This window comes from Buteo buteo, unplaced genomic scaffold (genome assembly GCF_964188355.1).
Source record: "Buteo buteo unplaced genomic scaffold, bButBut1.hap1.1 HAP1_SCAFFOLD_74, whole genome shotgun sequence".
Taxonomy (NCBI): Eukaryota; Metazoa; Chordata; class Aves; order Accipitriformes; family Accipitridae; genus Buteo; species Buteo buteo.
In genome coordinates this window covers 349,738-360,814 of record NW_027439238.1, presented here as the reverse complement: position 1 = coordinate 360,814, position 11,077 = coordinate 349,738, and the positions used below count along the sequence as shown (strand labels likewise).

The 11,077-nt window shown below is 52.5% G+C and overlaps 1 protein-coding gene and 1 pseudogene across 1 annotated transcript in view; both read right to left on the bottom strand.

Moving 5' to 3' along the window:
• Positions 1 to 1,077: 1,077 nt before the first annotated feature.
• LOC142027864 (olfactory receptor 2A2-like) lies at positions 1,078 to 2,340 on the bottom strand (annotated as a pseudogene).
• A 4,265-nt stretch (positions 2,341 to 6,605) lies between these two features.
• LOC142027860 (electroneutral sodium bicarbonate exchanger 1-like) overlaps positions 6,606 to 11,077 on the bottom strand; it is a 37,038-nt gene continuing 32,566 nt past the window's right edge. The window contains exons 22-27 of the mRNA XM_075022059.1: positions 10,272 to 10,385; positions 9,772 to 9,933; positions 8,902 to 9,153; positions 8,027 to 8,095; positions 7,311 to 7,484; positions 6,606 to 7,211 (exon numbers count right to left, since the gene is read on the bottom strand). Of these exons, the coding sequence (XP_074878160.1) occupies positions 7,026 to 7,211; positions 7,311 to 7,484; positions 8,027 to 8,095; positions 8,902 to 9,153; positions 9,772 to 9,933; positions 10,272 to 10,385 (957 nt within the window). The 3' untranslated portion in view covers positions 6,606 to 7,025. The remainder of the gene's footprint in view (positions 7,212 to 7,310; positions 7,485 to 8,026; positions 8,096 to 8,901; positions 9,154 to 9,771; positions 9,934 to 10,271; positions 10,386 to 11,077) is intronic.

Here is an 11,077-nt window from a genome sequence, read left to right as displayed (position 1 = left end):
GCCTTCGTCTTGAACACCACCAGCGTCCCCTCCAGCGGGGACGGGGCTCGGTGCAAAGCCCTTCAAAGCCTCAAGACCGTCACGGCCTTCCTCGGGTCCCACTGACCTCAGCCCCGGAGAGCCCAGCTTTGCCTCACTGACACAGCAAAATAACCCCAAATCACCCCAAGAATGGCGAGGGAGGGAGCTGCAGGCCAGGCAGGGACCCTCCTCCCCTTCTCTGGCTGCACCTTGGGCAGCCACAAGACCGGGAAGTGGCGGGGGGAGCGGAAATCAGAAGGAAAAAAACCCCAACCAACCCCCCAAAAAACCCCAAATCACTGCACCGGCCAGAAAGTGCCTGGAAACTTCATCCCTCTTTATTGCCCATTTCCCAAGCGAGCTCCACGACCTGGGAGCAACGCAGCCAACGGCATCTTTGAGAACCAGACTCACAACCTGCTGCAGCTGACCCTGCTTGAGCAGCCGAGGTGGGCTGGATGATCTCTAGAGGTCCCTTTCAGCATCCATTCTGTGCTGCTGTGACTCTGTCTCCGTCGTGGTTTAACCCCAGCCAGCAACTAAGCACCACGCAGCCGCTCACTCACTCCCCCGCCTCCAGTGGGATGGGGGAGAAAATCGGGAAAAAGAAGTAAAACTCCTGGGTTGAGATAAGAACGGTTTAATAGAACAGAAAAGGAGAAACTAATAATGATAATGATAACACTACTAAAATGACAACAGCAATAATAAAAGGATTGGAATGTACAAATGATGCGCAGTGCAATTGCTCACCACCCGCCCATCGACACCCAGCTAGTCCCCGAGCAGCGATTTCCCGCCCCCCACTCCCCAGTTCCTATAGTAGATGGGACGTCGCATGGTATGGAATACCCTGTTGGCCAGTTTGGGTCAGCTGCCCTGGCTGTGTCCTGTGCCTACTTCTTGTGCCCTGGCTGGGCAGGAGAAGCTGAAAAATCCTTGACTTTAGTCTAAACGCTACTTAGCAACAACTGCAAACATCAGTGTTATCAAGGTTCTTTGCAAACTGAACTCAAAACATAGCACTGTACCAGCTACTAGGAAGACAGTGAACTCTATCCCAGCTGAAACCAGGACACTTTTAACCACTTAACATTCCCTGAGAAATTCCCCAAGAGCTCAAGAAGAAAGAGCAGAAAGACAGGAGACAGGTGAAAGCCTAGAGCGCCAGCTAGACGGAATGAAAGACCCTCTTCCTTCTCTGAAGCTTCAGCAAGGCTTCCTTCACCTGCTTGTTCCTCCGACTGTAAATGACGGGCTTCAAACTGGGGCTGACGAGAGTGTAGAAAAGGGAAAGAACTGTCTCCCTCCCAGAGGACTTACCGCTCCCGGGCCCCGCGTACATGAAGATGGCGTTTCCATAAAAGACACCCACCACGGTCGGGTGAGAGCCACATGTGGACAAGGTTTCGTGCCATCCTGGCACAGAGCGGATGCGCAGATCGGTGGCTGGGATGTCCAGGGAGGAAATCAGGATTAAGGCTAAAGGGAAGAGGAAGAAGCACACACAAACAGCAAAGATCAGGACTTTATTGGCAGGAGCGGCAGTGCAGGCCAGCTTTAAGACAGCAAGAATTTCACAGGAGAAGTGGACAGCCTCGCAGGGGCCACAGAAAGGCAGGTGTAAAGCCAGAGAGGCTTGCAGTGTACCAAATACGAACGCCAAAGCCCACAAAACTGTGGCAAGGGTGAGGCGCAGCCTCCAGATCATGATGAGGGCACAGCAGAGGGGACGGCAGATTGCCACGTAGCGAACATGAGACATCACTGCCAGCAGCACGCACGCTGTAAGTGCAAAGATTAAATAAAGATGGATCTGTGCCCCACACCCAGCAACGGAGAGGGTTCTGCCTTGTCCAAGGAGGCTCCTTAGCATACGGGGACATTGCTGGAGGCGTAGCAGATGTCCGCGATGGAGAGGTGGCAGAGGAAGAAGTACCTGGGGCTGTGGAGGCAGTAGTCCAGGCAGATACGCAGAAAGACAAGTGTGTTTCCCATCCGAGTGGCAGAGCAGAGGGCAGAGAAAAGGCCAAAGAGGCAGCGCTGCAGGGCTGGGGTGCTGCAGAACCCCAGGAAGACGAATTCTGTGACAGTCTTTTCATTCTGCACGCTGTGCTGGAGGTGAGGCAGCACAAACTGCGACCACGGAGATCTGGAAGCGAAGGAGCAAGGAAAAGGAAAGAAAAAGGAGAGTTTTCCTAAGAATGTTGTGTCCTTTACTCTTTACGCTGCAGCTCCCTTCTCCCTGTTTTTCCCTCTGACTCCAGTGAAAGGTGCGTACTACCCTCCCCACGCTGAGCGACGTACATCTGAATTGCAAGCTCCAATCTCCCTGCAAACTTTGAGCAGTTTGACCAATCTCGCACAACTTTGCTGCCTAGCTTGCCCTTGAAGTCTTTCTTTTCCTGGGTTGGTTTTGGTTTTTTTTTGCAGGGGGTGGGGAGGGGCAGGGTGTGGTGTCGCTGTTGGAGAAGATAAGATGATGAAGATTGCAGGTGTCGATTAAGGTGAAGCCAGAACAACTTCAAAGCAGCCGTTTTAAATTAAGTCCATATTAAAAGGAATGCACAGTTCACAGAATAATTCCAGTTTTACCATTAAACCAACCAGCATTTCCAAGCCACTGCTGTGTCCTCTTTACCTTGGTGAAATGCATTCCTATTGAATCCTGCAGTTGCTTGAGCCAACTCCCCTATCCCAGCAGGGAGGCTACTGCAGGTCCAGGAAGGTCAGGCAGAACATCACCTTGGTTCCTGCTGTGCAGCTGCTCGCCGTTACCAGTTTCGCAGGGTGCTGGTCAAGGTCCCTGGGCATCCCCTGGCACTTGTCTCCACGCAGCTCTCTGGTCTCCAAGATCTTCCGCCACTTCCAGGATACTTCCTCCAGCCAGGATCTTCACCTTTTCCTTCCTGGGTCCCCTCCTTCTCTTCAAGATCCCTTCTTCTTTCTGGGAACCCTTCTTTTTGCCACCACCTCTTCTTTCTGGAACCCCACGCCCCCAGTGTTCCCAATCTAAGTTGTCTATGGGAGCAGTACAATGCCTGATCAGCCTCCGAATTAAGGCTTCTCTCTCCTAGCTCGTTATTAACTGTAGGATTCGGGACATGCCACTTTTGCTTATTCCAGGTGTTACCCAAATTTACAACCAGCCCACGCTGGCTGCGTGTAGCGAGAAGCAGGCTTCTGCTTGACAGCTCAGAATCCAGTTTCAGACATTCACATGCACAGACCTTGCCACACACGTGCACCCAGTCACGTCTTGCCTGGTAACCTTCACAGTTTGAGCCAGTTTTTTGTCTACGGCCGGGCTTCAGAGGCAGGGCATGGCCACAGAAGCGCATTCCCCCCGTCAGTCTGTGAGGTGAGCAAGGGAGAGTCAATACTTGTCTGGTGAGCCTCATACCCAGACAAGCTGGGCGATCCCTCTCCTGCGACAGCCCTGGGAAAAGCCACAGCAGGGTGCTCCCTTGCCTCTGCCTAGGTCCCTGGGGTTCCCCTGCCTGCCATTGCTCCTTTGTCCTCCTCTGTGTTTGTGGAGATGAACCTTTAACCACACAACCTAACACCTACAACATCGGGAAAAAGAGAGGCTGCAGAGGGTCCAGCGGGGAAGGTCGCCGATGTCAAATGCTCTTTGTGAGAGGCAGCACACCCAGCTCACCTCCTTGCTCCTGAGCTGCTCTATCGGAAGCACTGCGTGCAGGACGCTCTGTTCAACAGGCTGTGTCTGTATCTGACTGCCTTGTCCTCGCTACAGCACCGTGTGCTGGGGGAATGCCACGGAGAGCAAGGAGGACGCTCTTTCCCCAGGAGCAACGGAGGGTGCTCAGCTGAGTGCTGCTGCAGGGGCCACAGTGGGGCAGGCAGGCAGGGAGGGGAAGGCAGGAACGAGGGAGCTGGGAGTCACCGGCCAGTCTGGGAGATGCCCCCCGAGAGGCTCGAGAACCCTGGAAGCACAGGACGAGCTTAGAGGAGGTTCAACGTGAGGCCCTGTGGTTAACCATCCCCTCCAGATCTGGATCTTCTCTGGTTCCCAAGTTACCGTGCAGTTTAACAGCCTGCTGCAGAGATCCTGACTGGGAGATCACTGTACCTCCAGGAGTTGGGGATCCACCTAACAGTTCACCGGAGCGGGTGCAGGTCTGTGCTGCACCGTACGTACGGCGTGGCCTTCAGGCTGTGTCCCTACACATGGCCCTTGGCCGCAGGATAAACGGAGCTGGTTGACTGTGACAGAGGAGCCTCCAGGCAGCTCCTGCTTGGTACCAGCGATTACGCCACCTGCGCGGCCCTGCCGTTATCTAAAGTGCAGCAAGAAGTCCGCGCGTGAACATCCTTTACGCATAGAGTTGTTTTCTTCTAAGAAAAGTTGTATAACACCGTGAATGACCAAAAGGAGGAACTTCTCCACAGGCAGGATCTGTACAGTGTGCCAAGGGAAAATCCATCTGGGGTCTGCCCAATGCTGCATGAACGCAGGGTCCCCAGCATCTGAAGGGACCTAAGATTTACTTGCTACCGAGATGCCTCTTCTTGCTGCCTGTATGCCTTCTTCCTGGCTACGTTGCCTCCCAAGATCTTGCCCACCCCCAGCCTACTGGGGAGGGGGGGAATGTTAGAGAGACAGCCTTGATGCTGTGCCAGCACTGCTCAGCCATGGCCAAAACACTGCTGTGTTATCAACAGCTTTCTAGCTACCAGTACAGAGCACAGCACTACGAGGGCTGCTATGGGGTAAAAGAACTCCAACTCAGCCAGACCCAATACAGAAGGAAAGTGGAGGAACAACAGAGGGGGCAGCCCAGGGACACAGAGCCCCCCCCAGGTCTCATCTGGCCGCTCCTGTGACCATACGGTGTACTCAAAATCAAATACCTGAAGTGCTCCCTTAGATGCAGTGTACAGCCAGGGGACAAGAAGGTGGCAGTTCTGCATTTTGCAGCTCCCAGGCTGATGGCAGAGCCAAAGCAAAAAAACCAAAACCAAAACCAAACCAAGCAAGAGAGGTAAAACTGAAGCGCAGGGAGCAAATGCTTCTCTTTCACCTTAGGCCAACTGCTCGGACGCTCTCTATGCTGCCCTGCCACAGAGGGCATCCCTCTCGTACCAGTAAGAGACAGAAGAGTGAATTAAAGCCAGGACCCCAAACCAGACCAAAAACCCGGTCGTGATGAAGAAGAAAGTGGAGAATGCATCAAATATAACAGAAAATTATTTTGGACATTCCCAGTTTACATTTGGAAAAAAGAGGAAAAAAAAAAAAGCGGAGGAATTAGGTATTAAAAGAAGAGCACTGAATGATAAAGCAGTAGCAGTCCCTCTACCACTACAAACCCACACCCCCACACGCACACGTACGCACACAGACTTAACACCACCAAACTCCCATTGACTGTGACGTTCACCTCAGCTTGCTGGTCTAGAGATACTGAATGCCTGAAGCACACCAAGGATAACTGAAAACATCTGCATGGCTTTAATGGGAATCCTCCAACTGAAACAAAGCGCTTTCTCCCTCTGTCTGCGTTGGCACATCCCCGAGTCACGCTCTCGCTCCTCTCCTTCCAAGTCAAGATTCCTAAACGTGAAAAGCGGGAGTGGGGAAAGGCAAAGGGAAGAGAAAAAGAGGGAGAGCATCATCAGTGGAAGACCTGCCAGCTGCTGCTGATTCAGCCCTGTTTGGGGGACCACCCCAGCAGAGAGGAGCTGGTTTGCATGCCACGGTCCTCACTGCCTGTTCCCAGGGACAGGCTGTTTGCTCAGCCTTGCCGGCCAAAGCGTGGGAAAAGCGTAGGCGTGCACCGTCGCCTGCAGAGGAGCACGGACACGTTCGTGTGCAATCCTTTACCTTTTTCCTCCCTGGATTCAAAGGGTTTCTGTCTTCAAAGTGAGAGCCTTCCATACGGTCGTTTGTGACATTTCATCCAGGATAATAATCTCAGAAGGATCAGTCCTGCAATAAATATTTTACACAGCAATCCGTGATTATGGGAACTGATGCCACCAAGGGCATTAGCATCAGCAAGAGGAACAGCGGAGCCCCGAGAATCAAAGCTGCGCATAAGCATGGGAGGTTTTGCTGGATGAGGAGTTTTGGGAGGCAAGCTGGGGAGCTGCAGAGCAACAGCTCTGTGCAAAGGCTCTTGCTGGGGTTTAGCCCTGGTCCGGGTTCCTAAGCCACTGCTGGTACAGATCACGCCTGCAACTCCTCATGTGTAAGTATGAGGAACTCCAGCTACCGTAAAGGCGCTGATGATGCAAGGTTTGGGGGTCAAACGCGAGTGCTGCAGCCACTCTGCTTGGGGTCAGAGCCCTGCGATCACCTCCTGCAGCCCTGCCCCCGAATTTGATTTTCCCACCAAGCTGCCTGCTGGTTTCTGTGGGATGCCCCACAAAGAGGCAAGTGGAGAAAACTCTGCCAAACCCCTTCAAGCTAATCTTGCCAGGGGTCCTAGCGCTTGGTGGGGCTTTACCTGTCACTGCCTTGCTTTGGGATATCCATGTCACTGGTCTTCCCCACGTTCAGCTGAACTGAACTTGCAGCAGCAGCAGCTTCCATCGCCCTCCTGGACTCCTGAGGTAAAAAAGGGACAAATCACGTTCTCTGTCTTTGGTCAAAGTGGAGATAAGCTGAATGCCCAGCACAAAGTTAGCAGTCTGCCCTCCCCTTCTGCCCCTTGGCAGCTATAGGTATTAGTGCAGCAGGGTAGAAACCGTTCACTCCAAAGGTTTTGGGGCAGGGGGATTGGGTGTTCAAAACACGATTATGAGCAAATCTTGCCAGCAGCAGCAGCAGCACCTTCTAATAATAATCATCGTAATGATAATGACCTTTGTGAAAAACGACTCGTTTTAAAAATTACACCTGTATTCAAGCGTTCAGCTCACTGCTACTTGAGGAAACAAAGGTTACAACGTGGGATCCAGGCTATTGGGATCTATTTCGATTGAGTGCTGATCTTCCCCCAACGTTTCCAGACAAGCTGTAAGAGAAACAGGCAACCTCACAGCCCGACGGAGGTGTCCAGCCCCGAGGACCCAGCAAGCCTTACCTCTTCTTCTTCTCTGGCTTCATTTCTGGCATTGTCCAACTTCTTCTTCCTTTCTGGCATAAGGTCATCCAGAAAGCTGAGCTCGCGCTTTGAGAAGCAGAAATCCATCGCTTTCCGGACAAAGACGAGAGCCAAAACCTTCACGAATAAGAGGGAAGATGCGGTGAGCTCAGAGACGATGCCACCTCTCACTCCAACGCTGCAAACACCCCGCTGCTGAGCGGCGGCAGCTCTTACCATCATGGGAAAGATGATGGCGGCACGGGACACCTTGATGGTCCAGAGCAGGACGAGGCAGGTCAGCTGGATCACCGTGAACAAATGCACCTTTTGCAAGGGCACGTGCCGCAGGTAGATGAAATCCGGCTGGTGTTTCGCTGGCATCCAAAACAGCTTCAAGCGATCAAAGAACTGCAAAATAAAAGGGAAAGGTTGCCGCCTTGGGACTGCGGCAAGTTTCTGGCCCTCTCGAGACGTGGAGGCGGTTTGCAGCATCTCGCTTGCCGTCAGAAATCCTGGATCCCACCGCGTTCCTCCTGGGAGCAGCACCCATTTTCCCTTCGCTCCATCTATCAACCGGCTTGCCCCTGAGAGCTGCCCACCAAACGGCAACTATTCCGTGCCATTCCATTATTAGCATTTCTCGGCCCACTGAATCCCCCAGCGAGGATTTCCACCAGTGGCAGAAACTGCCTTCCCTTTGCACTGAATTCCCCCGCTTTCACGTAACCAAACACTGACCTGCCCTAAACCCTGAAACAGAGAGCGCTGAACTTGCCTGGTCCTCCCAGCCCTATATACCTCCTGTGCCTCCACCAATCTTTTTCTTACACAAAAGAGTTTCATTGCTTGCTCTGCAAGAAGTTTTTCCCATGCCACTGCTTTTTTCCCTGCTGCTACGGAGACAAAATACCAGGGAAACGACATGCCGCACGCTGTAAAAGAGTCCGTACCTGAATTCCTCTGAGCGACGACACACCCATGTAGAGAAAGACGCCATAAAGCACAGGCATTGGTATAAACTGGGGGGGAAAAGAGAAAAAAAAAAAAGAATGCAATCGTTTCTTTCTCCATATTGCATTTTCAGTATTACCACCCTCTTCCACAGGCACTGCCTAAAATTGCTTGAAGCCTTCCAGCTTCCATTCAGGCTTACAGATGGGTCAGGTTTTAACCATTAAAGATTTTGTGCGCACGAGTGAGCTAAGGCTCTGCTTTAGGCTGAACTTTGGAGTTACCTCTCCTCAGAATACTCCTATTTTCCAGAAAGGTTGGAGGAAAATAGGTGATTTCACCCGTGCTACCCTATGCCGCATTCTGTGGCGGTAGAAAAACACTTCTGCCTAATCTTGGGGCAACAGGCAAAGGCCACAGGCCTCCTTTTAGCCTAGAGACGAGATTACTTTGTGGGAGGAACGTGCAAGGAAGCCCACGGGGATGACCTCAGTGTGTTTAGCTCCTGGGAACAGCTGCTCCGGGGCATTTGGGGAGCAAATTGCAGCCCGTAAAGGGCTGCCTGTTTGAAAGAGAGCAGACGTGCTGGTCTGAATATGCTCAGCTGTAACCCATAAACATGGGCGGGCCTGAAAGACACCCGAAAATTCAAGCAGTTGCGTTGCTCGCTTGCCTCGAGCACACCAAACGGGGGCCCGAAGGGCTGCAAAGCCTAACCGAGGCTGGTTCCCACCGTGGGTCAAGCCCCAAGGGTTGGGATCACCCCCTCCTCCTCCGCTCCACAACTAACTACTCAGGCCTGCAGAGAGGGGACTGTTTTTCTGTAACCTCCAACAAGCTCGCGGTTGTCGGGTGGTTTGCATTTTCCTCTCACCTTTAACACGGAAGTGAAGAAGACGGAGCAGCCCATGAGCCCAAAGATCAGCAAGCCAGTGACTCTCTGCTCTCGTATCCCCAGAAACTTGGGTTGTTCTCCTGGAGCTGAGCAGTCAGACTCTACTTTGAGGCTATTCACGTGGGTGATGGACAGGACGGTCGCAGCCACAAACCAGGGCAGCCCCATCACCGAGCACACCCCCAGCATCACGGCCACCACGAAAAGGTCCAGGTGGTACCCGCATCCTTTCTGCAGGCAGGAAAACAAGAAACAGAGCATCCCATAGCACAAGAGCAAGGATAACGTCGCAAGTCAGACTCAAACCCTGCTCGAGCACAGGTCAACTTCTTCAGAATTTAAAACAAGAAATGGAAGCAAGTAAGGGTGTACGCAGGCTTTGCACAAGCACCTGGCATGAAAATCTGGCAGGAGTTCAGACACAAGGGATATGGGGAGCTTGTGCGATACATACTTCTCCAAAAAAAACCCACCCACAACCCAAAACCACCAAACCGTTTTTTTCACTCACAAAGAAAATTCTACCACTTGCGAGGAATGTGTGACTCTGAGTTATCCCTGGCAGCGCATCAAAACAATGCATTCCCCGCACCTGCTGCCGCTGCCGTTTCAAAACAAAAACGCGCTTCCATATTGCTCCAAGATTAATTTGCTCCTCCAAAAGGTTGCTCATCTGAACTGCCCTGTCACTTGCTCCCTGCATCATCGTTAATCCAGGAGAGCATCCTGCCACGCAGCCTGACCTTGTCCCAAACCAATGCCTTCAGAAAGCATCGGCAATAAGAGCTTCTCCCCAGACCTGCAGCCCAGAAGGGGCTGGGGCCGGGGTCATCTCTCGCAGGCCCTTACCTTCAGCTTGTGCTCCTTCCTGTTCACAATAACGGCACTGATCTGCTGGTCCATGAATATCAAGATGGTGCAGAGCAGAGCTGGGACGAGCGCAGCCAACACCGTCCACCAAGGGTTGGGTCCTATGGGGTTGATGAACCACCCGCGGTCGTCTCTGGTAGGCTGCAACAAAGCCCACACATCAGCATCGTCTCCCAGCCCAGGCACTCCACTGGCTTTCCTTTTCCCCTCCCTCCCTGTGTCAGAGCACCTCCCAGCCCTGGCTTCATGTCCCCCTCTCCCGTGGGCTTCAGCAGTGCCAGTCTCCTCTTTGCAAGCACCTCTAGGTACTTCTCCTGTAGGTATCTAGTTTTGGGGCCATCTTCTCGTTGCCAGGAGGAAGCAAGGCACTTGGAGGTGGAAGAGGAGATGGTCACACCACCAGCATCTCCTCCAGACTCAGCCCTGCCCTGCCCCGGCATCACCTTGTGGCACCCCCACGTGCCAAAACACCCCATTACCTTGAACGTGTGGGGGACCTGGAGCTTTGGCGATGGGATCCCAACCACAAAGTCAAGGAGCACCATGATGGCGATGGTGAGGAAAACAGCAAAGTCGCTCACCGTGGACCGTACCTGGGGCGAGAAACCAGAGGTGAAAGGGGCATGGCAAACAGGGCCGTAACGTGAGATGCAAGAGTTGCGGACATCCACAACATTCAGGCTGGTTAACCAAATCCCACCACCCCTCTGAGCACATGCAGCCTGATCCCTTGCTTAGATACTGTTGCTGTGTTTGTCCCCGTGAGATCTGGTGTCAGATAATAAAAAAAGCTTAATTAGGCGGACAAGGGTTGGTTTAAGTCAAAACCTAAAAATAATAATAATAATATTAAAAATAAGAAAAGAGATGTCTGCCACTACAGCTACACTCACAGCTACAACGGCAACAAGGCACTGAGGCATCCTTTAGTCCTCAAAAGGAACCTCCTCATTCGAATCTACTTTCCGCTCGAGCACATAATGCGCAGAAGGTAGGGAAAAAAACCCACAACCCCAACCCCCAAAACTTTGGGAAACCTGACTTCCTACTACCTGAGGAGGGGGAAAAAAAAAAAAATTAAAAAAAATCAAACCCCAAAAATCTTCAATCTGGGGCAGATCGCGAGGCAGGTGGGAAATGCTACGATGATTTTGCACTCACGGAAATGAGTGCGGGACATCCAAGCTCTTGGAGAGCTTGGCCTGCAAGGCCAACGTTTCCCAGCTTGACCATGGCGGGGCTAATACTGCTTAGTGCTCCAGGAAAGCCATTTTGGGAAACGAGT